This window comes from Gambusia affinis, linkage group LG05 (assembly GCF_019740435.1).
Source record: "Gambusia affinis linkage group LG05, SWU_Gaff_1.0, whole genome shotgun sequence".
NCBI lineage: Eukaryota > Metazoa > Chordata > Actinopteri > Cyprinodontiformes > Poeciliidae > Gambusia > Gambusia affinis.
Genome location: NC_057872.1, coordinates 16,727,826 through 16,755,695, shown reverse-complemented (window position 1 = coordinate 16,755,695; position 27,870 = coordinate 16,727,826). Strand labels below are relative to the sequence as shown.

The following is a 27,870-nucleotide window of genomic DNA, read 5'->3' as shown; positions in this document are numbered from 1 at the left end:
ATATGCACAAAATGTACTTATCTACCGTATATGAGAGGTACAATGAATTTGAAGATAGTTTAAAAGACATAAAACATCTGTGAGCGAGATGAAATGCATGTGAAGTAAATGCACACAAGACGTAAAATACAATCGTGTGAAAGATCTAATTTATGTATGAAAAAGTAAAAATGCGTCTTAGGCTAGCTCGGTTGCGCGCTCTCTGGAGGTGTCGCGCATCGGGAGCGCGCCCGGCTTAGGGGCGGGGCCGCGCGGAGTCACCGCAGCCAGGGATGTGAAACTTGTCCCGGATATTTACCTAACTCTACCTGGCTTTTCCGACGCGCCCCGTCCCGAGCTCCTCGCAGCGGACACTCTGAAGGATATAACCCCGCTCTCTGACGCCACACCGCCGAGGTAGTACCGCTTAACTCGACTGTTTTATCGCATTTTCTTTCTCTTCCCCGAAGAAACGTGAACTTGGCCGGAGCTGTTGTAGCGAGCCCCGCTGTGGTTGGAGGAAAGTTTGTCGGCGGAGCGTTCCTGGCCGCCTGGGTGTAGCTGTAGGGGACTCGGGGTTGTTAACAGGTTCCTTGTTCGCGCTGTGGCTCAAAGTACAGCGAGGTTACAGCAGAGTTCATTATCTGGAAACTGAAATATGGGCCTGAAACTCTCAGGTCCACCCTGTTTACTGGCTGACATGTAAAATAAAACAGTCCAAGCCCAGGATTTTATTCTTACAAAGTGGTTTTACACGTTTAACTACTTCAGAGGAAGTTAAATGTGTTTCATTTACTAAAGCTGGAAGATATGTTTGTTAAATTTGGACAAACTTCACCTCCTCATAACTAAATGCAAAGCAGCCAGTGAGATCCCAATCTCCCCATAATAACCAGCTTCCTTCATAATGTACTTGTAAATTCATTAGATGGCCGCCTGTGAGAGGGTTATTGTGGAAAACAAGCCACCCGACTGGGACCAGCTCAGTTTTAATATATTCAGTGTGTGTCACTGTGTTCAATCATTAACCCAGACTCTGTGCTGTGTGTGTGTGTGTTTCTTTCAGAAAGTGTGCTGGGAGCCAGATCAACCCACCTGGAAATTCAAGACAGGACACATGTATGAACATATGCATTCAGGGATACGCTCAGACTTCAGGGCGTGCGTTTGTAGTGAACGTGTTTATTATGTACGTCCTTGCTCCCAGCAGAGCTGCTGCTGCTTCTGCTGCTGCTGCTGCTGGTGATGGGGCGTGTTCAAATCTGAAAATGTTTAACATTCTTATCATTCAGCTGCTTTCGAAAGGCAGAGAGAGAGATAGAGAGAGACATGTTCAGGCCCAGGCCAAATAATAAGAGATTTCGTACAGTCAGTCACTCCTTTGCATTCATAGCGCATTACTCACTCCAGGCTGATGCTGCATCCAGCAGCATGAATTACTCACAGCGCAGTGTCATCCCCAGGGAGGCGCTTTCATTGGAAGGGCAGCAGCTTGGAAACATCTGACACTCTCTTGTGGTCATGCGTGTGCGTGTTTGTGTGTGTGTGTGTCCAGGTCCCCTCTCGGCGGCGAGGCGAGGGCGGCGTGTTTGTCTTGAGACGGAGGCAGGGGTTACCGTGGTAACAGACATGCCAAAGCCGGACCTGCTCTGCCTCGTTCAGCTGCTGGACGGCACCATCGAGACCTTCAGAGTCAGCGTACGTAACACGTGGAAACGCGCGCCGATTCCTCCGTGGATGTCAGGTTACACGGTGCTCTGATCCGCCGCGCTGGCACGCTCTTCTCTTCTTTTTTTTTTGTTTTTTCAACTAATAGTGCACCTCTTCCCACTGTTTGAAGGACACACTCCTCTCCTGCAGCGTGCAGATGCTTATCAGACTTTAGAGTAGGGAGGGCGATATGGACTTTGATTTTTATTGCAAAATGTAATGGTGAAGTTGTGACAATGATAAAAATGACGATTAAAAATATTTATTACTTTTTCTAGGTAACTGTATGGCAACGAACCATTCGGAAACACAAATACTGCTCTTGAAAATCACACAGTTAAACATTTAAGCATGTTTCAAATTTTATATTGATTGATGCTCTTGTGGATCACAAGTAGAGAAAAGTTGGCTTTTTAAACATCATTAATTGGAACTAATCAAGAAAACAATAAATCTAAATTCTTATTGTGATAATTTTTTCATGATAAATGATACATTAAATGCCCACCCGTACTTTAGAGCAAATTAAGAATCTAATTTGCAGTATTGCCTCTTTAAGACAACCTCTTTACATCATCCTTATCTGCTCTACCCGGCCACTTTATTGGGCAGATCCTACTGGGATTCATTCCCTGCTGCGTTTTTCCTTTGTGGTACAGATTCATCAAGATGTCAGGAATATTGCTCAAGCATTTTTGGTCCATATTGACACAAGAGCATCATGCAGTTACCACAGATTGATCGTCTCCACATCCATTTTCCAGTTCTTCGTTCCACAGCATCCCATAGGCCATGTAGTGACTACAGCGAACTCATTGTCTCGCTCTGAGAAGTTGTTTGAGATTAAACAAATTTATGCTGGATGATAAATTGTCTCAGAAGTTATTGCGATAAACAACATTCTTGTTCTGAGGCTATTTAAAGTAATATAATGGTAATAACACAAGAATACCCTCTCAAAGATCAATAAACTTTAATTTACAATAAACATTTAACACTAAATAAATAAACAAAACACCTGAAACTACGAATAAAATGAATTATAAAGTCTTTATAAACAAAACTAGCTAGCTTAGATCGATGCACCACACAGAAGCTTTTTCTCACTCAGTTTTTGGTAGAAAGACACGAGAAAAACAATCATTCAAATGATTGAGCTTATTGTATTTATCATGGTACTAATTGGTTTATTGCTTATTGCGACCGGTGTATTTGAGGTTTACAACAGGTTGCATTAGAAGATGTGTACACTGTGTTCATTAAGGTGCTGATATGGTCAGAAACATCACTGAGGCAGCCTGTGGTGTTTGAATAATGACCATTACTCTGAGCCTGAATCCTTGATACAAGGCAGAACGGAGCTATACGTTTATGTTTTTTCTGCTAAAATCTCACATTACTCTCTGAACTTTGCAAACGAAGTTGAAACTCTTTGTTATTTCAGTTTATTTTTGTGTAATTGTGGGGATTCTGCTTGAATTTCAGCCTCAGTTTCCTCTTATCAGCTAAAAGAAATGGCACCTGGTGTGCAGCTCTGCTGCTTCAAGCTTTGACTTCAGGAGACGATGTTCCTCATAACTTGATTTTAATAAGTGATTAATTGAATTTCTGCCATCTCCAGCCAGGCTGCTCTTTCTCATTTGACCTCTTTGGATAATTTTCTGTAAACCCAGTAGATCATTGGTGTCAAACTCAGAATATATTGATTAAACCCATTACATTGGTAAAATATCAACAAATAGCTGTTTCAGTATTCAGTAAGTGTAATATTGATTGTTTTTTTTGGGTTTTTTGCAATCAAAATCACAGATTTTGTGGTGATAATCTAGAAATAGTTGTAAGAAATGTTTACAATATTTGCACTAATATCTTATATTAAATGTGACTTTTTATTAATCGCTGTATCAGTCACAGATATAACTTGACATCAAGTACGGTTGAGCTAGCAGTCACTTAAACCCAAAGATTTTGGCCAATTTTGAGAAAAACTGTCAGTAAAATCAGAAGATTGTGGGGATTTGTTGATTTTGTGATAAACTAGAGAGACTTATTGATGTAATGTGGAGTCTGGAGGGCCACATAAAAAGCTACGGCGCACCAGATTTGACCCACAGGCCTTTAGTTTGACACATGTGCAGTAGACGGTTGGCCCTGAAAATCCCAGTAGCCGAGCAGTTTCTGTGTAACACAGACCAGATCTTCTGGCACCAACACTTAAATCCCCTTTCATTCCCGTCCTGACGCTCAATCTAAGGTTCAGCACCAAGTCTAAATACACTGAGCTGCTGCCATGTGATTGACTGATTCATTATTTGTGTGACTAAGCAGAGGAACATGTGCAACTAATGGAGTGGAAACTACAAGCGCAAGCTTTGTAGGGCTGCACAGTATTAGGAAAGCATGCAGTGATAGTGACATCTGTTGTGATAAATATATAAATGCATCACACTTGAAACATAGCTGTCCACTTAGAGTACTTACTTATAATATGGTTATAAACTGTGAGAAGGACCTAAATATCCATATTTTCTTCCTTTTTGTAAAGAAAACAGGACGCAGGGGGTTCTGTTGCTACATAAACGCGAGTCTGTTGTGCTTTCTGCAGTCAGAATATTGTGCTTGCTGTATCTTACATTGAACAAGGTCACCCTGACATGAGAGTCTTCTTCCTGTAACAGAGTCTGAGGAAAGACAAGATGTGGATGTAGATGAGCTGTGGGTTATCTCTCAGAGCGATGAATGAAACAGCTATTACACTAAAGCAATTTGCTCCCTATGGCCATTTGGAAACCAGATATCAGCCTGGATGTGTGTCATCTACTTACTTCCTTATATCCTCTAAATGTAATAATTGTGTCAATTCATATTAGTTCAGTCTCAATTCAACTTCTCTGTCTGTCTGTGCTGCATCAGATTCCTGTAAATCTCACTGCAGGGTTCAGAACAAAGAGGAAGTCAACAAGTTTGAATTTAAAAAAAATGAAGATAAATTCAAGATAAATAGACTGCAGGTTCACTTCAGTTCTTTTAAGTGCCAATTGATTAAAAGAAAATTGTCCAGCTGAGACGTAGACTGACAGCAGAAGGAAGAGTCTCCTCTTTTGGTCATTAGTTGCCAAATTAAGGGCTGGTGTGTCCCTTCATTTTCCTCTCTTCTAAAACCTTAACAACAGAAATGAAATTAAAGTTCTTTAGCTTAATGCCAAAGTAAATAAATATTCCACAGTTTGTATTTGGACCCCGTTTGCGTGTTTATTTCAAACATATTTACATTCATACAGGAGGTAGAGAAAAGTGTAAACTTGTTTGATCGTTTTCCTTGTAGCTTTCTTTACACATCATCAATATAAACAGAAAAGCAGCATTTCTTTCACAAGAAGAAGCATAAAATATCATAAAATATGCAAACACAGTTTCTTTCAATCAACAAAAAAAGCAAGGTCAGACTAAGAAACTCATCAATAAATTATTTTTTATCCAAATTTTGTGGTTTCTTTCAAATGAGGAAAGCAAAGCAGAGGAGCTATTGATGAATGTTAGTCAGCAGATGAAAAATAGTCTGAATAGTAAAGGTTGCTGATCAAAAACACATGAGTTAATCAGAAATAAAAACAGATCCTGCTTCACGAATCATTTCCATCTCAAATTATTTGCTCTTGCGTCTAAACCTCCCATAACTTAAACCCAACTTTCAGCTTCCTGTACGCAGTCATAAGCCTGAGAACTCGTTTTTCTGAGGAGAAAGCATGTTGCTTAAACCAGAAGGGTTTTCAGGCTGTGGGGCCTCAGAGAGGTGTTAACAGGCTGCAGCTTCAGATCACTGCACAGCAACAGTGCAGTTTACACCATCGTGCAAGCATCTTGAGTCATTCCTCACTTCTTCATGCCAGACTTTCTTGCTTTCTGAAGGTCTTCAGAGGTTTTTCTCTGGACTGCTTTATTGATTTGCAATGCCTCACCATTTATAAGTATTTCCTTTCTTTTTTTTCTAGCTAAGCTGTATAAATCTTGCTGTTTTATTCATTTTACCTACTAAACAAAAGAAATGAGCCAGAATTGTTTCTACACATGAGGTGAAACTAGCCTGTGAACCAGATCGGACCTTCACCTATAAACCAAAGTTTAAAATCTTGGGGACAAATTTAATGCCTTCCCAAACTTTAATGTGGTTTCCTAAAATGCCTTACCTCTTGTTTTACTTTTAAAAACGAAATCCCGTTTCTCAGAATAGATGTTGCATGCTTAAGATGTATTGAAGTGTATTCCCTAAGAGTTTTCTATGAGAAATTAAATAAAAATTATTTTTGTAGGTACGCCTGAAGGCAGTGGAAAAAATAAATAAAATTTGGAGAAATAAAGTGCCTTTCAAAAAGTATTCACAGCCCATACTACTTCTTATTTTCATTTTTGGGTTTTTTAAGTGATCGAACAACACAGAGTAGAAAAGAGCAAAACCTTCTAGAGGCTCAAAAAGACTTGAAACTTTTTTCACCTTTCAGCAGGACAACAACCTCAAACATACAGCCAGAGCTACAGCGGTTGTGTTAGAATGGTCTAGTCAAAGTTAAAAGGCCCAATGTTTACATTGACTTTATCAAATTGGGCTGATCTTGAGATGTTTTGTATCAAATAATGGGCAAACATTTCAGTCCCCAGATGTGTAGAGGTTGTAGAGATTTACACCAGAAGACCTGCAGCTGAACTTACTGAGAAATAGAATAGAATAGAATAGAATAGAATAGAATAGAATAGAATAGAATAGAATAGAATAGAATAGAATAGAAGTACTTTATTCATCCCAGCAGGGAAATTACTTCACAATTGCAGCATAAAGACAAGACACAGTAACAAGTAGTTGTAGATAAAATAAAATAAATATAAAATATAAAATACTACAAATTGTAACATTATAAAGATGCTTGTACAAGTATTAACAAGTATTAACTCAGATGAATACAAATACACACCACAGATTTCAGATCTTAATTAAAATATTTGAAACCATGTAACATTTTCCATTCACTTTAAATTTATGCACCACTTTTTGTTGCTCTCGCACATAAAATCCGAGTAAGTTAATAAAATTTTGTGTTTTTAATGATACAAAATGTGAGAAGTTTGAAGTTTGTATATAAACTCCTTCTTGGGAGAAAACTCCTCCTTGTCGTTGTCAAGAACCTGCAGAACTTCAGTCTAACATTTTATTTGCGTGCACAAAACGAGCAACCAGGAAGTCTGGCTGACTTTTGATGCCAGTTTGCTGTTTTCCATCTTTCAGAAGCAGGATGAAGGCTTGGTTCTGTTGGACCTGGTATTCAACCACCTGGGCCTGCAGGAGAAGCGGCTCTTCAGTCTTCAGATCAGAGAGTCCAGCACCGCCATCGCCTCCATCACGGCCAACACGCTCTCTCCTGTGAGCTCACACTCCATCTGCCGTGCATTTACTCTTAAGTTTGTGATGCGTTTCTCCGGCTGGTTGCACTTGATGATAACCGTGGGGCGTGTTTACATAAATGTATAGCCTCGGATAGTCATTATGGCTGACGAATGTTTTTCTTCTTGCAGCGATGGTTAGAGCCAGAGAAGCCCTTCAAGAAGCAGATAAAAGGTATCTCTTTTGTTGGTGAAAGTTCTGTAATATCCACATTTAAATGCCAAAACAGGAAGGAGTTCAACAGAAAACAGGGTTGTAGTTGTGGCTAAATATAGACACAGGCCTGTTTTCAAACAATTTGATCATTTCTGCAGGTCTCGCCTCCCCCTTTTATCTGAACTTCAGAGTGCGGTTCTTCATCTCTGATCCCAACTCTCTGCAGCATGAGCAGACCAGGTCGGTGCTTCTCTGTCATGAGAATCCAGCTCCATGTCTCTGTGAACTGATTATTGTTAACATATTATGTCAATCAAACTGTTTTCTTCACATCTTGATGGGAAACTTCCAAGCTATTCATAAATGTAACTGATTGAGTAATTGTTGAAATCGCTGAAGCTTCAGTATTCAGCAAGTAAACCTTGTCAGCTGCGCTTGAGCAATGAATATTCAAGCTTTTGGTACTATGAGTAGTCAAATAAGTATGAATGTTTCCTTTTAAAAGTCAAACATTTCTTCACATTTTAAAAGTAAAAACAGTAAAGTTAGGCTTTTTCTGAGTTTTGTCCGTTCTTCCAGAACAAGATTTAAATTTCTGTCAGATCAGATGTTTTAGAGTCGCCATCCATTCCCGTTTTGGTGTTTTTCCATGTAGGGTGTGTCGTTTCCCTCCTAAATTTGCAGGTTTGTTTAGCTGAATTTACTCTTTCTTATTTTAGTGAATTGTTCCCTTTGCCTCCAGCTCTTACACCAGCCTGAGGCATTACTGAAATACTCTGATTGTGGGTTTATGAAGTTCAGACATTTTATTTAAACATATCTGCACACTTTCATTTCTACGTCATGCTTCAGTTTAAAGGATTCGTTGGAAAAGCCTGCAACAGGCTTTGTTTTCTGATTTGTTTGAGATTATATGCTAAATATTTCTTTCTGAAGCCTTGATTTACTGCTTTTTTTTTTTTAAACAGGTTTAGCTTTTTCCTTTGAGCTTTCCCAGCTTTATTGTCTCACACTTTTTCTGTTTACTATTTCCTGATTTATGTCTTCAACTTCTGTTTTTGGCTTTTTATACCTTGAAGCGTTTTGTTTCGCTTTGTGAGCATCAGTTTTTATCCTCTGCTGGTTGGACAGCAGCATCATTTGATGTTGTGCCAAAACTGTTCAAATCACACTCCTAAGAAGCTAATCACGGCGTTTGATGAATTTTAATTAAAATGCTTGGATCCCAAGGGCGATGGCATAAAATAGAAATAAAATAAAGTGCCACTTTAAAATTAAGAGAAATGAATGAACATTTGGGGTCGTATTTTAACGACTTATGGCACATTTCGAATTCAGCATTTTTTTTCCAGGAATCAAGATAGTTTTCTGGAGACTCATTTAAATGATTGAAATTACAGTAAGGATGGAAAACTGGGTTTCTATAATCTAGAGGTTTTATTCTACTTTGATTATTTGAGTGGTGCGAAAACAAACTAATTAAGAAAATAGTTTTTGAATTTTACTGTAAAATTATTTGTTTATTCAATTCATACAGAAAGGAGGAAAATAATTGTGTTATTTATTGTTAAAGGCAACAGGAACCAGTTAGTATCAGCAGGTCAAACCTTTACAAAGTGGAAGATCAGAAATCAGACCCAATCTCTCTGATTATTGCATTTGTATTTGCAAATTTCCTTGATATTTTTATGTTTTAATGTTCATTTCAGATGGTAGCCTCTGTGAAAATATCAGAAGTTGTGATTGTAAAGCACCAGATAATAATCCAGATCAGAGCTCCTGTTTATCTCTGTTCTCTGCCTACAATATAGTAGCATGAATGCAGTAAAGGTTGAATGTTTTTACTGATGTTTTAGAATATTACCGCTGTAATTAAATCATAAAGTAATGACTTGTCTGCCTCTGTTCCTGCCAGAGGAACAGAGGCAGGAGACAGCAACCTAGACAGCGATTTAATCGTCTAAATCGATTAAATCAATTTAGACGATTAAATGTTGCAAACATGAACTAGTTTGCTATTCCAGTGGTGGACCAGGTAGCAGGTTATAGTGCATTCACCGGTTTCCTTAGCTTTCTGTCTGAGTGTCTGCAATGGGAAAATATACATCAAACTGGAGAATAAGGGTTGGAGTGCTGAGACTTTATTTTCACTTTTGGGATGTTTTCATTTTGTTGGGAAACTAAAATGTGTTTCTTCTCAGAGTACCCTGATTGTTTTGTTGACAAACTATTTCCATTGAAATTCTTGTTGTAATTGAGGCGTTTTATCAGAGCCACAAACTATTTCTCCCTGGAGATATTAAAAGTCTGTAGAAAACATCCCTCACTTTCTGTCAATACTCGTCTAAACATTTCAGTGTGGTTGTGTCCTCTGAAGGCTGAGCTGCTGGTGTGTCTAACAAACGCCAGCGTGTGAAAGAGAGGCTTTTTTAGGGTATGGAAAACAGGCGTGGGTTGATAAAGTTCCTCTTTTGTCGCCCCTGCAGGCACCTGTACTTCCTCCAGATCAGGAGCGACATCAGGGAAGGACGGTCAGTTGTCCCGCTTCACATTGAGCACCTCCTCCCTGCCTCCTCCTCCTCGGTGCTCGGTATTTGTTTAGCTGTGGAGCTTGTGATGTGTAATCACGGTGTCTGATTGCAGGTTGCAGTGCCCGCTGAGTGCAGCTGTAGTGCTGGCTTCATATGCTGTGCAGTGTGAGTCCCGTCTCTTCTCTGAAAGAGAAAATAAGATGATTAATGAGGCAATGATAGCTGCCTGAGTAATTACTCCTGGGAGGCTGCTCTCAGGGCTTTTATTTAGCAGCTTTCTTACACTAGTGAGACGTTGGGAGACACAGGTGTGTGCAGGTGGGGTTTTATGTCTCCCTGTGGGTGCTCAGTGTTTGTTTCCGTCACCTGCAGCGGAGATGGGGGATCACTGTCCATCCAGGCAGCCGGGGTACCTCTCAAAATGCCACTTCATTCCCGAACAGGATGGAGACTTTCTGTCTAAAGTGGAGGACCTGCATCCGCAGCACAAGTGAGTTTGGTGCCTGCAGTTGAAAAGAACGGCAGGTTTGTTGCATGATTCCTGTTGTTGTATGTGACTGTGTGTGTGTTCCTAGGGGGCTTAAGCAGAGCGAGGCGGAGCTGTGTTTTCTCAACACTGCACGGACGCTGGAGCTGTACGGAGTGGAGCTGCATGCTGCCACGGTAATGCTGTTACTCTAATTATGCTGTAGCTTAGAAAGCTCACCTTCTTGTTTTCTTAAGTTAATCAATAAGAGGAGGGTTTTCCTGTTTGTTCAAGATTTATCTCCAAAGCTCCACCAATTAAACAAAAACTTTTGGCTTATCATCCAAGAACTTTGGCACTAAAATGGAAACTCCTTGAATTAGTCAACAACAATTAAAACTGAAGTTAAAGCTATTTTTAATCTCAATATTAAATCCTGCGGTCTCTCAGGACACCAACAACACGCCTCTAATGGTGGGTTTGGCCTCCAGTGGTGTTGCAATGTTCTGTAATATGATTTGCTCCAGTTTCTTCCCCTGGTGAGTAACGCCGCCTCTCAACATTCAGCTTGTTTTTGCATTTCCTTCAAGTAAATTTGACGCTTTCACGCAGGGGGAACATCATCAAGATCTCTTATAAGAGGAGACGCTTCATTGTTCACCTAAAACGTAAACATGTGAGTCTCTGGCTTCACAAAAACGTTTCTGCTGATTCAAAGATAAGATCAGAATGAATGGAGTTGTTTCTGTGTGTTAAAAATCCATTGTTCATGTGTAGAAAATGGAATATTGTGGTTCCTACACAATTTGTTAAAAGTTCTGACTAATTTCAGGTCTGAATAAGTTTGAAGAATTACATAAATTGACAAATATTCACCAACATGTGGGCATAAAGAGCTGTATGGATGGATGTCTGTCCACCAGACATCCATCTTTTTGTCCATTTATCCATCCATTTATTCATTCATTTATTCATTATACGGCTGCCGCTAACAAATATATTAATAATTGATTATTCTGATGATTACCCGGACAAAAAAACTGGCACATTTGACTGATTTTTCATTTAATCATGTAAGCTTTTTTTTTAATACAATATTAGAAATACATTAAAAGATACAAATTAATAATTTAATTATTTTGTTAAATAAGAAAATAAACATTTAATTGCTTAATAACGTAACATTCCTTTGCATTTGAACCACGTGAAGTTAACCCTGTGTCACTTGAGGAGTTTTGGCTTGGATATATTATATCTTGAATGCAAAATGTTTATTTACTTTTGTACTGTTTGTTACGGCTTTGAATATATTACTTTTTAAGCAAATGTCCTTTTTCTGAGTCTGAAAAACATGTTGAACCATGTTGTCTTTTATTTGCAGCAAGCTTATCTTCTGTTGCAAAGCAGAGACGATGTGAAAAGACCCTTAACTCTTTGAGTTGCAGGGGGAAACCCAAGACTGTGAGGTGTCTCTAAACCTGCCCTGCCCCAAGACGTGTAAGAACTTATGGCGGTCCTGTGTGGATCACCACTCCTTCTTCTCCTCCAGCCGGACGGCTAAGAGCCCCAAATACAACAACAGCACAGTTAAGGGCTACAAGCAGCTCATAACGCAGCACCTGGGCCTAACCAACAGTAAAACCGAGGAGTGAGCTTTCGATTTACCCCACATATTTGCTTGTTCTTCACTTGAAATCTGCTGCTTTCTAAACATTTGACTCTGTCCTGGCAGAGGTCCGGTGTGTCAGAAGGTCGTAGGGGGGATGGTGTGGAACCCGGTTCTGCGGAGGTCTATTTCGTCAGAGCGTCTTGAGACCATGAGTCTGCCCTCCAGATCGCCGCCCTCAACCCCCAACTGGTAAAACTGCTGCTATTAACTGCAGCAAAGATTTTCTCTAAAATAAAAATACACAAAAAAGCTCAAGCTACACATCCGATATGTTGCTGCGGCAGGAGAAGTCCCCGGGTTCGCCATGAGATCAGAAAGCCTCGTCCGTCATCGGTGGAGCTCAGCACGGACCTGAAAGACATGTCAGAGGGGGAGGACGTCTTCTACACGTACAGGGCCTCTGTGGGCAGCAGCAAGGACAGCGAAGGAGACGCATCGCCTCATCAGTCAGTACCACAGGAGCCCATGTTCCTGTGTTCACGTCTTTATTGGGATTTTATGTCCTAGGCTCCACAAGCTCAGGATGTTTTTAAGGATGCACCGATTGCCGAACACCGATCTTTAAAAAGCCTGTCCTGCCGATTCCGAATCTGCCTGATAGCAATTTGTGTTTGTCTGAAATGTTGCTGAATGTTGCAAGAAAGTCACTGAGGTAGCAACAGTGAGGTTACTATTGCTTATCGCAAATGTGCAGACATGACCTGGTTGCTGAGGTTGATAAGATCCATGGATAAGATCGGCTTCACATTTCAGTAACGGCCGATAGCCGATCCCCCAAAATGAAGGAAATCGTTTCTATTCACTTCTAAATGAAAATATAAGAAAAGGCAGATTTACATTTGTTTTCACTCTTCTGTTCATCAATACCTCTAAATAAATTGGTCAAAGCGACCAGTCACTGCAGATTTCCCTTAATTAGTAAACGGGAGTCCACCATTACCTCATTTAATATTTTTATTACACAGTTTTTCTCTGAAGATGTAAGAGAACATTAGTGAATAAACAGCATCATGAAAACCAAGGAACGCAGCAGACATGCTAAAGAAGTTGTTCTGGTCAGATCAGATCCACTAAAGTTTATTAATCTGCATGCAAAACCTGTGTGATGGAAAAACTGCACCCTGAACTCACCATCCCCACTGAGAAACACGGTGCTGGCAGCATCATGCTGTGGAGATGCTTTTGTTCTGCAGAGGCAGTGAAGCTGGTCAGATACACAAACTTATTTTGTAATTTTAAAAAATATATATATCCTGCTTAGTTCCTTGGATTGGATTACACTATTTTTGATAACAGTATAGTATTTTATGTTCTAGTCCTTACTGTACAGTATGTTTTTAGTCTTGATTTTTAGATATTTTAGTGCTTTCTGTGAACCTACATGCCTTTTCTGAATAGCTAAAATCATGTGTTCCTAATGGCCCAGTCAAAGTCCAGGCGAAATTTCTGTTGAGAATCTGTAGAAAAATAGAGATATTGACATTCACAGATGCCTTCAATTTGACTGATCTTGGGTTATTTTGTAAAAAAAAAAAAAAAAATATGTAGAGACAGACCCCTAAAGACTAGCAGCAGTAACTTCTCACCATTTTTTCCTTCAGATTTTATGAGTGAAATATTTTGAAAACCATGTTTTATTTTCCTTTATGTTCGCATTTATGCTCTATTTAGTGTCGATCTATAACATAAAGTAACAATAAAATACATCGAGGAAACATAAGAAATTGTTCAGGGGACAGGCATTTTTTATTTTTTTATTTTTTTTCTTCAAAGCACTGAAGTTAAAATCAGCTGACCTGTAATGAACCACGTAGCCGCAGAGTCATTTTTAATATTTTATGTCTTCCAGCTTTTCTGGTCCTAACAGTCAAGGATCTGGTGAGGGTTTGTTGCAGGCTGAAGACAGCATCGGGGAAGAAGACGGCCCGTTCCACAACAACAAGGTTTTTCTTTTTCACCTCAGCACTTTCTGATTACTGCGTTTCTCTGCACATTCATGACAAGTTCTCCGTGCAGGATGCTCTTGGTGATGGCGACCTGATGCTGATATGCATCACTCCAGACCACGAGGGGAAATTTGGCTTTAATGTGAAAGTATGTCTCTGTCCTCCTTGCACGCTGCATATAAATTTTTTATGATTATTTGTTCCTCTGATGAAATTGTTGAACTCCTCTCAGGGAGGAGTGGACCAGAAGATGCCTCTGTCCATATCTCACGTTAAGCCGGACTCCCCGGTAAGGACAGACTGAAATAATTATGTTTTTGAAGCTTGGTTAAAAAAAAACAGTGGCCAAATTGTTGCATATGGTTTTTATTGAAGGTTGTATTATATATATTTTTGCAAAAATACCACAAACAAGATTTTTTTTTTAGAAAGTCTTTAAAGTTTCCCCTTCGGATGGATTGGAAAAAGTTCTAAAACCATTCAGACTCAAACCACATTGCACTCAGATACATTGTGTCCAACTGGAGGAAATTCAAGGCCATTGTTGCTGTCCTGAGGAGTCTCTGGCCTGCGAAGATCACTGCTGTGCAATTTGCTGCAAGGTCAAAGAATAATCCAGGATTACGTCTCAGAAACTAAAGAGCTCTCTCACATTCTGTTGCGTTAATGTTTGGGTCTAGAATCAGCAAAACGCTGAACAACAACTTTCTGTGTCAAAGTGGTAGAAGACGAAAGCAACGGCACTACGGGGAAACAATGTTGCCCTTTCTTTAGCTTGTCTAAGATACACAGAAAAGATTTTGTAGACTTAAGACTTTCATCAGAGTTGATATGGATTATTATTGATTTTTGTTTTGTTTGTTTTAAATCTCTGCGTGACTTTTCCTGTTTCATCCACAGTTTTTACTCCACGCCGTTATTTATTTTTAAGCAGTTATGACACACAAAGGCCAAACCTTAAATTGCTGCTGCGTCAGTTACTCTTCAGGTTGTTGCTAGGTAACCACAAGTTGCCCAGCAAGTTGTTGCTAGGTAACCAAAGAGCGAGTGAGTTAGTTGGTTAACGCCACCATTCTTTCTTTCAGCTGTCTGAGAGATGTTGAGCGGCTAAAGTATATTCTCTGCCTTCATCCCCCAGAATGCCGTGCAGTTCTGGATCAGAGTTCAGTGGACAGCTTGCTATTAGCATGAAATTACGCTTTTTCTGTTGTAAAAGGAAACATGTTTAATGTAAAACGTTAGAGCACCGGCTCTGAATTCACCAAAACCTTTATCTGAAAGACAAGCTCCAATATTTCGAAAAAGTGAACATGATATTTAGAAATCCTGTCCATTATTCCGTATTAAGTACTTGTTTTTCCCACTGTAAATGACGTCTAATGGTTAATATGATCCCGTGACCCAAAACCTGTACTTCACTGGCATGTTTTCTTTTCTTGCCCATTTTGAAGAGTGGCTAAGAGAAATTGCCTTCTGTCAGGTCATAGTTCTAGCCCAAGTAAAAAGAAAGTTACCCACAAAACAAAAATCCTAGAACTGTTCAGCTTAAAAAAGTCAACAGCAAAAAAAGTTTCATTTATTTAATGGGAATTGATAACTGTTGATTTTTCTTAACCTGAGATTATCCTTTAAATGAAAATTAGGACAATTAACTTAAAAAATAAGCTTACTTGTTCTTTTGGAGGCAAATTATGCCTCTAAAGTCACTAATAATTTCTTGTCTGCCACCTTAAATTTGATTTAAAGCTTGTGTGTTGTTTCTTTTAGGCCGGTCGATCTGAACCCAGACTGCAGGAGGGCGACCTGGTCCTGCTCATCAACGGTCGGGACATTTCTGAACACACACACGACCAGGTCGTCATGTACATCCGAGCCAGCCGAGAGTCGCACTCCAGGCAGCTGGCTCTGCTCATAAGACGCAAAGGTGTGTACCTGTGAGAGGAAAGTGCTGAGATGGCAAGAGAAATGCAAATAACCGCTGCTCACAGCCTTGGACTGTCCTCGTGATCCAGGTCCAGGCCGGGTCATGCCTCAGCTGCAGCTGTCATTCGCCGCCCTCTCGCTCACCATCCCACCACAGGAAAACAAGCCTCAGTCACCGGGTCAGCTGGAGCGGGTCAGCACGTTGGAGGAATCCATGAAGCAGCTAGAGAGAGGGATACAGTCTGGCACGCTGTCCTTCCATTTTGAGGTATTTTGTTTGTTATATAGAAGTGTTTTAAGTAGAGATGCACTGGTTCCATTTGTTGGACACGTTTCCCCAACTCAGCGTTTACACTCACGCGTGAAAATGGCTGCCAACAAGTATGCACAAGTATGTGTCGTACATCTTTGAAAAGCAAAAGCAGAGCTTCCTGCACAACCAACAAGAATGCAGCAAGTTGTTTCTGAATATTCATTCAACAACAACAGCAGATATTGTACAGCACATGCAACGGTAAAATCAGCTGAACATTTGTGCTGGAGCTTCTTGGGTTGCTAGGTGACGGGCTGAGCTTGACTGGGGTTGCTTGGTTACGGTTCAGTGCCCTTCCACACACCAAAAATCATTAACTTATTGCCAAAAAAATGCCTGGGTGTTTTGTTTTAAACAACTTTAGACACAAATAGAAGTTAAGAAAAGGTTCAAAAAGTGAATTTCTAAATGCAGCACATGTTCCTTGCTTAAAATAACTAGACGGAGAGTATTTTACTCTTATCAGCCTTCCTGTTATCTGATGAAAGGCTTGCGCTCTCTCAGCCATCATGTCTACAGTCTTGTTATGTCTTTTTAGATCGCTTCTTACATCTCTGGGCTTAATCTGACTTCATTTTGAACATCTCAAGCAAGTCAGGGCCAATCAAACAAAAAATCAGCTGATTTCTGTGAGCATCTCTACTTTTAAATGCTGCTTTTAGAACAGATGTTGGCCCTAATCTTCAGCTGGATCCTGTTCATAAAAGCAGCGATGACCTTACATTTTCTAATTCCTGTGTGTATATGTTTCTGTGCGTATTTACATGCATGTTTGCGTGTGTTTGCATGCTTGTAATTCCTAGAATTTATACAAGAGGAAGCCTGGTCTGTCCCTAAGCTGTGCACGGCAACCCGAGAACCAGGAAAAGAATCGCTACAGAGACGTTTTGCCTTGTAAGTGCTCCTTGCTGCGCCTGCATGCCTGTTTGGTTTCGCTCGTCCCCTGCTGTGCCCGGATCCCGCATGTTAGGCTTTGAGAAATGTAATTTTGACAGCTCTGTTCTGACCCTCACCAGCTGCTGCCCTTCTCTGCTTTCAGACGACGACACCCGAGTGGTGCTGCTGGGGAAGGAAGACTACATCAACGCCAGCCACATCACGGTGAACATCACTCACCTGAAACCGCCTCCCGTTCTCCGTGTCTCTTTTAGTGTAAACTCATCCTGTTCATCTTGTGTGTGTGTGTGTGTGTGTGTGTGTGTGTGTGTCTCTTAGATGGCACCCCCTGAGTCTGGAGTGTGTTTACGTTACATTGCAGCTCAAGGTCCACTTCCACAGACCTGCACTCACTTTTGGCAAACTGTATGGGAGCAACAGACGCACACCATCATCATGCTTACAACTCTAACAGAGAGGGGACGGGTACAGCATGCTTTGTTTTTGTTTTTATGAGCCACCGTTTTGCAGAAGCGTCTTAAAATTACACGACTGAATATCAGCGACGCATTAACATGGCAATTAGTGCAGCACAACTGGCAAATTATTACATGCTGCGTCAGGTTTAATTTTGATTACAGTGATTAGAGGGGGTTCAGCGGTGATGTTTGCACACAGCAGTGATCCGATGGCTCAGTTGTGAGTAATTACAGGGTTTCACACTGTAAAGAATGGCTGAACACGAGCGTGAGCCAGATGCCGATGAGATAAATAATCTGACGCAGAGGAAGAACAAGAGCGTGCCTCTGTCCCGGCTTTCTTGTCGCTTGGAAACCAGATGTTCTCATTAATCGATCATTGTGTCTGGATCTCATCAAGTGTCTGGGAGTTTCCCCTCACTGCATGCACCTACGTCGACGCTAAGCTCTCCACCTGTTGCCGCTGATGAATTGCTTTTGTCTGCTGGCCGCCCCCTGGATCAGAGCAGGCTGGCTGAATATGAGCTTGATTTCCTTAGAGTGGAGGAAAGCTGCTCAGCGGCAAACTGTTTCCTGACCTGTTACTCATGTCCAGAATTGGATAGTAACCGGTTACGTTTACTTAGTTAGATTTACTTGAGTACCTTTTTAGAAATAATTTACTTAGAAGTATTTTCTTTTAACTTTTACTTGAGTAATTTTGTTATGAAGTATCGCTAGTCTTACCTGAGTAAAATATCTGGATGCTTTACACACTCTGAGTAACTTCATTTAATGAAGAACAAGTTTGTTTTAACCAAAAACCAGCTGACAAAACTTGCTGGAGCTCCACTTGGGTTGCTAGGTGATGAGTTGCTAGGTAACAGCACAGTGTGGCCTAACAGTCGGGAGGTTTTCGAAACAGCAAAAACCATTGACTTTTTGCCAAAAAAATGGCAATAAGTGATTATTCTTAAAAGCTTGGCCTTTTTTTTTTTTTAGAAGCAATTGAGACTAAAATGGAAGAATAAAAATGTGCAAAATGTGATTTTTATTTCCCCCCCACTTTAAAGTTTTATATTGAAATAGATTGATTGAGGAAATAAAACATTTTGCCTGATATTATTTTGTAATTGTTATTTATATTATTTCTATTTTCGTCCTTAAAATACCAAAATCTTTTCATAACTTCATAGTTTGGTCTGTCCGCTGTAATTATTAAATATTAAATGACTGATGTCTGATCAGTTGTTGATACTTAAATTCCCTTTTTACTCTCACGTGAGTAATTTCCCAGAAGTACTCACTTTTTACTTAAAAGTAAAAAGATGATGATGAAGTAGTACTACTCTTACTTGAATACATTTCTTTGGCTACTCATGCCAGGACTAACGCTGGTGATGTCATACGTGTTGCAGACCAAGTGCCACCAGTACTGGCCGCATCCGCCGGAGGTGAAGGATTACGGCCACCTGTCAGTGAAGTGCCACTCAGAGGAGTGCAACCTGGCGTACGTGACGAGGCAGTTCACTCTGAGGCACAAAAAGGTAAACCTGATGACGGAGCCGGGATGAGCAGCTGCGCTCCCTGCTGAGGGGTTTTATACCTCTTGATTTGTTCAGGTAGAATATTTTAAAGCCTGTTTGCCTGTAGGGAAATTATGTTTTTCAGTTTATAGGTCAAATTATAAACTGAAAATTTTCTGACAAATAATCAATGAAGTGCCAACGCTGAGTGAGAGCAATTTGGATGAGTTATTTTTTATTTGTTTTTCCTTCCTTTGAGGCTTTTTTGTATGAATATCAATGAAACAGTTTTCAGCTGCAGCCCTGGTTGCACACCTGCCTTCGTGCCCATGCACATTTTCCCTTGGTATGTTGCAGCGGCGTGTAGCATGTTCACTCCATATGTCACGCAACAGAGCTGGCTGCGGGCTGCGGCCTCTCCTGGCACGCTGTCATTTCCGTGTGGGTGTTTTTTGCCTGTGCGTTGTTAGTGTGTTCGCCTAATTTTCCACCCCTCTGCCTGCTTATGGGTGGTATCGGGCAGGTCTTTTTGTGGGAACTCTGTCTGTCTGATTGTATCAGGATAGATGATCAGATTAAAGGTGCTAGCTTCCACATCAGCCTCCATGCCGAACAGGTAAATAAACAGATTACACCCCCAAGGAGGCATGAAATATGAACGCGCACACACATGCATACACAGATACCGCTGTGTGGGTCCATCTGCTCCTCTGGCGGAGCGAATTAATCCCTGCATGGAATTGCAGGCCACATGCCTATTAAAAACACCAAAGTCAGCCGTTTTCCTTCCCAGTCTTCCTTTGTTTTTCTCTGCGGTCTTTCCCTCTATCCTCTGTTTACATTGCTTCCTAATCTGACTTACGGATCACATGGTTGTTGACCTGGACCGTTTCCGCCTCACCGGCGTGACATTTTCCAAAGGTAACACGTTCATCATGCAATATTCTAATTGTTTTTTTTATTTGTATTTTTATTGTAACATCCAGTTAGCTGAAGAGTTTTCAGTCACACACCTGCAGTACGTCGCGTGGCCGGACCACGGCGTACCCGACGACCCCTCGGACTTCCTGCTCTTCATCGGCTCGGTGAGGGAGAGGAGGAAAGCCACAGAGCCGCTGATGGTTCACTGCAGGTAACACATGAGGCTGCGGTTTAGTCAGACTTTCTCCTCTGGCTCCTGTGAACTGAACCCAAAGTTTTGCTTTCCGTCATCTTCTCAGTGCTGGGATTGGGCGGACAGGTGTCCTGATCACCATGGAGACGGCGCTGGGCCTCATAGACGCAGGTCGGCCGGTTTTCCCGCTGGACATTGTGAAAACACTAAGAGACCAGCGAGCCATGATGGTTCAGACCACGGTACAGAGATTAAAAACAAAACACTTGCCTGTTAAACGACACTGTTACTCCTTGGCTCATTAATTTCTCTATTATGCTGCATGATGATCACCCCAAGCTGTCTTGTTTCCTACTGCTTTTTAATGCAGGATTTATTTATAGGGAGCGTCAAACTCATCAACTCGTTTTAAAAATACCCTCACAGTAATCCAGGTTTTATTTTAATACACTTCCTTGTAAAACTGTTCCCACCCCTTGAGCTCTTCCACAGTTTGTCTTGCTACAGCCACAACCTTTAGTGAATTTAATGATTCACCAACAGAAGTAGATCATAATTGTGATGTGGAAGGTAAAGATTTCCTCTGCTAAAAATATGAAATGTGTGGCCTGCATTTCTGTTCTGCTCTCTCGAGTTACTACATTTCACTAGCTGAGACAAATTTCAACGCTACTAAAGCTGGAAGTCTTTAATTTCTCTAATTCTTCACAGTTCTAGGACAAATACAATTCTGATTTTGTTGTTGAATATTGCAAAATCGATGCATAGATTAGACCTCCAAATATTGCATCCATGCAGCTCTTTCCAATTAGAATATTGTGATTTTAATTGTAATTTCATGCATACCTGGATAACGGTTTTCAGATTCTGTATTTAGGCCTGGACTTTGATTGGACCATTCTAACACCTCAAAAAGATTTAATCTTGACCATTAATACCCCTAGTTATTCATAATAATTAGTCTGGCTTTCTCTTTACAGTGGACGAAAGCAAATGCATGCCACACGTTTCAGATCGATGTTAAAGCCAGTTATCCTCTTATTCCATTTTCCAGTTATTCACTTCTTTTGTGTTGGTTTGTCACAAAAACAAAATGTATTGACGGTGGTGGTCGCAAGATTAAGATTAAAAAATATCAAAGTATATGAGTACGTTTTAAGCAAAACCCTAGCATTTGGATATAACTTTTTTTCTTTCATTGCTTCCATTTTGCTATGAGTTAGAAAATAATTATTTTTAACCTTTGAGTCAGTTAAAACACCCATGTCACAGGAATAGTGAGAGTAAAAATGAATTTCATCACATTTTCTTTCTACTTCTGCTGAGATCTTGATTTCTTTGAAAAAAAATCCCCTCATCTTTGTGGTTTAATAAAGAATTCCTGGAAGAGTGAAAATGTAGTTGCACGCTCAAGGTTTTTCTGAAAAACACCTTCAGCACTTTTCAAAGAAACGGAGGTAAAAAAAAAAATAAAAATCCTGCTTGTCCCTGACTCTCATTAATTCCCAGCCTGCTCTGGTATTATGGTGGTGATGAGAGGCTTTAGTCGAGTGTTGGAGGCAGGAAGCCAGGCTCTGTAGCACCTCAGTGCGGGACAGGAGAATGTTACTCATGCTGGGAAAATTGCAGCTTGTTCCTTTTGGCTCGGCAGCAACCACCATCACCCATATTTTGAAAAAGGACCCACAGTGCTTCATCCTCTGATGTGCTGATGAAGACTTCCTCAGGTTCTCCCTTACGTTTTTGTGTATCCGTAATAAAAACATGCACAGTCAGAGGACATTTATCTCTGTTTGTCTTAAGAGTAAAAACATGCCATACACAATTATTGGAACCCATTAAAAAAAGATAAAATTATGCCTTTTTGCCAGTTTCATAATATCCCACTAAAGTAATCCTGCGAGTCTCTAATGGCGAGATTTTCAGAATTTGTTTTTTTGCCTTTATAGGCGGTGGTGTCAAAATAAACTTAAAGTGCACCAGGTTTTTATTTAAAATATCATGGCGTTCCAAAGAGCTCAGGATTTTGTGCCCTCCTACAAAATGCTCAGGGTGTTTAAACAACAAACAGGCCCGCAGCATCACAAATCCTCCACCGTGTTTGGCATGTTTGACTACAACCACACCTGGAGTGTTTCATAACTTTAATCCCATCCTGTAAAAAAAAGTACCAATGGAGGTTGGAACATATTTACATTTGTGATTAAATAAACATTGTTTTTAAAGATGGCACCTGTTTAGTTCCCTCCTCCACCGATGCACATTGATACGACACCAATGTTGACATTTCATACCCAGGTATCTAAAATACAACATATGCTGGGTGGATAGATTTCAACAAATAAACGTCCATAAAAATTATCTTTTCTTTTTCTTTCAAAAATTCTCTGAAGTTATAAGCTATTCAGTAATGTTTTGTCCAGTGTTTTGTCTCACTGTAGTTCTCTGGAGCCAGAAAGCCTTAGAAATGACTTTGTGACCTTTTTCCAGACAGAAATATTATAGATTTTGTTTCTAATGTGTTTTTTTGATATCTTACGGTCAAAACGTGACGTGTTGCTTTTAAAATCTTGTACCCTATACTTCATTTTGTCGCACATTTAGGTGATTTCTTTTTTCCTTGTGTCAAGACGTAATCAGTGTTGGTAGAAAACGTGATTTAACTGCAGTTAATTCAGGATGTAACAATTGGGCAGTAAAACTATCACAGGGCTGCACAACTGTGTCTGAGAACATTATCGGGTTGTAATTTTTAAAAAAACCTTTTATAGAGGAGTTTTTGAAATGCACAAAATGCCGGGTTTGTTTGTAGATCCCCTGACGTGGTGCCAAGTTAAATATCCAAACATCCATCAAAGGATGGATATGAATATTTAGATTTAGTGATTTTTCAGATCCACTTTTTCTGCTGTTATTAATCAGTTGTACAAGTTGACATTACATTTGTTAAAGGCCAGTTTTGGTCTTCCCCCCCCCCATTTCATTATTAATTCCCTTTTAGCACATTTCGGTGTTTTCACACTAATGTTGAACAATCGAGTTTTTGTGAAGGATCGCAAATACACCAGGCTTTTAGACTTATTTGAAGCAAAAGACAATCAATGATCATACGACATTTTGTGATATTTATTTACCATTCTTCCAACTTCTCATATTATGCCGTTTCTTCCCGTTTAGTGTCAGTTCCAGTTCATGTGCGAAGCCGTTCTTCGAGTCTACAAAGAGAAAGAGGAGAAATCCAAAGCACCGTAATCCGGATCGACGGTGGGACCAAACCAGACGCGCTGCTCTGCCTCTGTTAACAGGAGGGACTTCTGCAGAGATCCAACAGATTAAACTCTGCCAGGCTTATGGCGCTAGAACACGCACTGGATAATGAGAGTGTAACAAGCTTCAGAGCACAGCTGTCTGTGAGGAGAGGGAGAAGCAGAGAGTACGAATATTAAACCTAGTTGGCCTTAGATTATGCTAAAAGGTACATTAAGCTTATAGAGGCTGTGGTCTCCATAGAGACTGATGTAGGACTGACGTGAGCTGCTAATTTCTCTTCAAGAGGCCTCTCAGGAGCGACACTTCGACTTGTTAAGTTACATGTGCCTTAGACTGAAGCTTCCCAATCAATGAGTCCATCAAGGGTGGCAGAGGCCAAGTCAGACGGTTGTGATGTGTCGGTTATCTCCGACCTGAGATGAGGAGCAGCGCTGACTTCAGGTGGCTGCAGCAGGTATCTGGTCAAGGAGGGAGCAGAGCTGTTTCGTGACTGCCAGAGGATCACCAGATTTACTGTTCATCACTTTTTAAATTATTCAAACTCTAAATAAACTCACTGATTTATACAGATGGTTCTGCTTCGTCATTTCCTCCATTTGGAAAATGGGAACTCTAACCAAAGCGTGGTGGTGTCCTTATGCGGCATTATGACAGTGAAAGCATCATAAATAAGCTCAAAGTATCGAGATGTGATCAGATATTAGATTAAAAAATAGATTAAAAAGATATTATAAAATGAAATGCTGGTTTTACAACTGCAGTGTCCTTGTAGCTGCATAATAATCAGACCAGTTTGGATTAATTATACATATTTAAGAGTCAGTGTGTTATAATGCAATCTTGCTAAGGTCATATTTTAGACTGCAGTGTAAAATTAATTCATAATCCTGACCAATGAGTCAATAAATGAATAGATTTTAAATATTCTTTCGCTCCTGAGATTAGATCATTTCCAGATCGTGGAAAATACTTGTAGAAACCCAAGGTGACAACTACATGCAGCTTTATAGGATAGGTAGCTTGGGCAGTAGGTCTTTTATTTGTTTATGTTTTAATGACAAATCTTGAAAAGAAACCTTTGCATTTTTGACATTTTTTTTTTTTTTTTTTTTTTTTTTTTTTTTTTACATCCCTGAGTTATAAATTATAAATATATGCCAAGTTGTAGGACTGGCCTTTATGTAATTACTACTTTTCTAAATGACTAAGTAAATTTTAATATACCGCATTATATCGGTAATGCATCTTAGCTAACAACTTAAGATGCATTACCGACACCAACAAATAGCAAACTAATGTTTTTTTCTAAAAATAAAAAAACAGTTGAAAAATATTAAAATGTCAAGAAAAATTAAAGAAAAATATCTTGCATCAAAATTATTTTTATTTAAAGTAAGATTAAACAATTTATATTATTAAATGTTTTCTCACTTGTGTTATTTTTCATGTTTAGATCTTTCACAAATGTATTACCGACTTGAATTTGATCCATTATCTATTTGTGTGGTTCCATTTTCAATTAAAAACAGACAAATATTATTATTTTGTAATTTTTTTTTTACAAATTGTGGCACTTTTGGACCTCCATACTTGAATATATTTTTTCTTGCTCGTTTTATTTTCCCTTTGTATTTTCAAAGATATGCAGATACAGAGGCGAAAATGCAAAAAAATAAAAAATAAAAATCCTCACATAGGATCATAATAAATGTTAAAAATGCTCCTTCCTGAGCTTAGGGGGCCCCTCGGACGGCCCCTGCGGTGCTCCAGGTGGGGTCCTTGGCAGACAGGTGGCGCTGGTTGTTTGGTTCTCTTGGGTCGGCCCGTCGGGAGGAAAAGAAGTTTGTTCTGCGCGGTGTTTTTACGCAGGCGCAGATCATGCTGTTTGTCCAGTTTCGCTGGTTGACTTTTACCTGTGAGGTAAACTGGTAGTTTCGGTTCAGCGGTGGGGAAAGGACGCTGCAGCCATCGGTTCGGTTCGGTCCAGAGGTGTGGAGGCTTCCCCGTCGTCGTCCTCCTCCTCCTGTCTGCTCCGGTGTGAGGCTCAGGGTCCCCGCTGCGGAGCCTCGGACGGGATTTCTCCAGGATTTTAGAGTCGGTGCGCAACAGCGAGGAGGAGGCAGGTGGACGAACTGGGCAGGACGGGGGGGAAGAGGAGGAGGAAGAGGAGGAGGAGGAAGAGGAGTCCAGCCGTTCACTCCGGACCCAGCGAGTGGAAATCAACTGGTTGGTTTCATCTGGTTCAATTTTATTAGTATGCGGCTAGAGTCCCACTGCTGCTGATCGGCAGCCCTGAAGTCTCCTCCTAGCCTGCTAAGTGACTCCTCGCCCCGGGGAGGACGTGGGGAAGGAGGCGGACCGCAGCAGCCGCTGCGAGGGGCAGATTTCACGGACACACCGCGGACCCGGTCGCCCTCTGGATCAGGAAGATGATGGGCTTTCTGCGCCGGACGTTCAGCCGCCGCTCCCGCTTCCAGACGAGAGAGACGGACGAGCGGGACGGAGGAGGGGTGACAGGGAACCCCCTGCTGCTGCCCCATCAGCAGCAGGTCGTCCACGCTCCTGCCGTGGTCAGCGGGGGAGCCACGGTCCACATCCCGGCGGGGGGTGCGGCGAGGAGCACCATCACCTGCCGAGTTCTGCTGCTGGACGGCACGGATGTCAGCGTGGATTTACCTGTGAGTGTTTACCGAGAGGCAAAGCTCGGTCAGTGTGTGTCAAGGTGGGGCTCGGGGGCACTTTAGGGTCCTTTAAGGTCTTCTTGATGGTCTCCGTGATGGATTATTGGGTTTCTAATTACATGGAGAAAGTTAGGCTTAAAATCATTTTGATTAATTTATTAGAAGGTAAGCAGAGATTCATTAACTTTGAGCGCAAGCTACCAATAAATCACCCAGATTGTGCTTAAAGATGTGATGTTCTCCCTGTTAGTAAACAATTCCTAAACAAATCTTAAATATGACCCACTTTAATTATCGGTCACTCATTCACAACTCTACAGCCTTAAGTATAAAAACAACACATGAAAGTTGTACTTTGTGTTGTCATTTTGTTGTTCTCTCAGATTGAACACCAATCGCTGGCCCTCTCATGGACTTCCTTCTTCTTGAATTTTTATTGCTGTTAGCTAACAACTTAAGATGCATTACCGACACCTTTACATTAAAATATGGACCACATGTTACATTTTTCCCCAAAATATAGTGCGGAAGATAAAAATGTAAAGGCAGATGTCTGTCATGAAATATGATGGATTGGAAAATGTTGGCAGCCTTTTTGTTCTTTCAAGATATACACAGTAACCGGTGTTCTTGTAATGCTAGCCACAATAAATGTGCTAATTGCTAACATGGGATGTTTTAAAAAAAAAATCAAATTTGTATTTGAAAATATTAATAAGTTGCTTATTTGCAGCGACTGTCCTCATGCATATGTCACCACTACTTCTATTATAAATAATTAATGGTTGCCTATGGCAGGAAGGCTAAAAACATATTTAAGTGCTGTTTTCATATCTTCTTAAAGAGAAAATGGAATTGACTAAAAATCTGAATAAATCTGTTTAAAAAATTAGAGATTGGACATTGGCCACTAAATTGTGATTGCTGGATTTATAGAGAAAACTTCCTGTTTGTAGCTTTTCCTGTCGTATTTTAACTGTACAGCAAACAAATGAGTCAATTCAGACTCAACCTTTGGATGTTTTGTTGTGTTTTTCACTTAAATCTGTCCAACGTTGCTGAAGTTCTTAATGCTTACAGTACAGCTGGCTTCAGGCTGGCTTCAGACACTTTAGCGCTTCTCGTCTCCCCTGCTGTTTGCTCTTTTGCAGCTTCTCCTTCCACCTTTTTTTTTCTTCCCCATCCTTACATCTGATCTTCCTCAAGCAATCTCCGCTCCAGCTTCTCTCCTCTCATAATCTCCTTTTACTCTCCCTCTGTGGCCCATCTCCCTTCGCTCATCATCGCTCTCCTCCTCCTCCTCCCCCTCCCCACCCTGTTTCTTGTGCGTGTTCCCCCTCCCTCTGCTTCCCGTCTCCCTCCTCAGTCTGTCTGTATTCCCTGACTCCCTGATCTGATTTACCACAATTGGGGACTCTGTGCCACACATACGAGCGTGTGTAGAGAGACGGTGGGTGGGTGGGATGATGAGCGAAGTGTGTGTGGGCATGTGTGCGTAAGTGACTCCTCATTAGATGTTTTTTCTTTTGCATTATTATTTGAAAGGTTGAGCGTGTGTGTCACCGAAGCTGTTGCGTGCGTCACCTGTGAAAAACGCAGCCGGTACACTGAGGAGTTTTTTTATCCTGCTGTCCTGCTGCAGCGAGGTTATGGTAACAAAACAAAGTCACGGCAGCTTCTCCGTTCGAAGTGAAACGTGGCTCGTTGAGGTGGAGGCTTAGTCACAGTTGTTTTGGAACAGGTTTGTTCATGTGCTCCTGTTCTCCCTCGGGGAACAGATACAGGTGCGCCTTTTTCAGCTGAAGCCTTTTTTTTAAA

General features: G+C 40.7%; 2 protein-coding genes across 6 annotated transcripts in view; both read left to right on the top strand.

Annotated features, from left to right (window-relative positions):
• Nucleotides 1-274: 274 nt before the first annotated feature.
• On the top strand, nucleotides 275-23,937 carry ptpn3 (protein tyrosine phosphatase non-receptor type 3). Of its 3 annotated transcripts, none has more exons than XM_044117199.1 (26): nucleotides 275-396; nucleotides 1,535-1,677; nucleotides 6,968-7,102; nucleotides 7,255-7,297; nucleotides 7,438-7,519; nucleotides 9,766-9,810; nucleotides 9,923-9,975; nucleotides 10,183-10,300; nucleotides 10,386-10,473; nucleotides 10,727-10,815; nucleotides 10,889-10,952; nucleotides 11,722-11,924; nucleotides 12,009-12,134; nucleotides 12,230-12,391; nucleotides 13,795-13,888; nucleotides 13,962-14,039; nucleotides 14,124-14,180; nucleotides 15,659-15,815; nucleotides 15,904-16,082; nucleotides 16,931-17,021; nucleotides 17,167-17,228; nucleotides 17,343-17,489; nucleotides 18,880-19,008; nucleotides 19,974-20,119; nucleotides 20,208-20,343; nucleotides 23,279-23,937. In XM_044117199.1, exons 2-26 carry the CDS (start codon nucleotides 1,609-1,611, stop codon nucleotides 23,351-23,353), a joined length of 2,628 nt encoding a protein of 875 aa, XP_043973134.1. In that variant the 5' UTR covers nucleotides 275-396; nucleotides 1,535-1,608; the 3' UTR covers nucleotides 23,354-23,937. The 3 variants fall into 3 exon arrangements, with proteins under 3 accessions (XP_043973134.1, XP_043973136.1, XP_043973135.1); XM_044117201.1 differs by lacking the exon at nucleotides 17,343-17,489 and adding an exon at nucleotides 1,046-1,098 and having other exon boundaries at nucleotides 314-396; XM_044117200.1 differs by lacking the exon at nucleotides 275-396 and adding an exon at nucleotides 1,092-1,168.
• A 920-nt stretch (nucleotides 23,938-24,857) lies between these two features.
• epb41l4b (erythrocyte membrane protein band 4.1 like 4B) overlaps nucleotides 24,858-27,870 on the top strand; it is a 29,379-nt gene continuing 26,366 nt past the window's right edge. For all 3 annotated transcript variants that reach the window (XM_044116717.1, XM_044116714.1, XM_044116715.1), the window contains exon 1: nucleotides 24,858-26,049. In XM_044116717.1, coding sequence (XP_043972652.1) covers nucleotides 25,801-26,049 — 249 coding nt within the window. In that variant the 5' untranslated portion in view covers nucleotides 24,858-25,800. The remainder of the gene's footprint in view (nucleotides 26,050-27,870) is intronic.

Excerpts from the sequence above, each read along its gene's own strand:
- ptpn3 (XM_044117199.1), top strand. The coding sequence starts at position 1,609 with ATGCCAAAGCCGGACCTGCTCTGCCTCGTTCAGCTGCTGGACGGCACC. Across the intron at positions 11,925-12,008 it reads ACCAACAGTAAAACCGAGGA|AGGTCCGGTGTGTCAGAAGG; the intron begins GTGAGCTTTCGA and ends CTGTCCTGGCAG. Across the intron at positions 17,490-18,879 it reads CTCTAACAGAGAGGGGACGG|ACCAAGTGCCACCAGTACTG; the intron begins GTACAGCATGCT and ends TACGTGTTGCAG.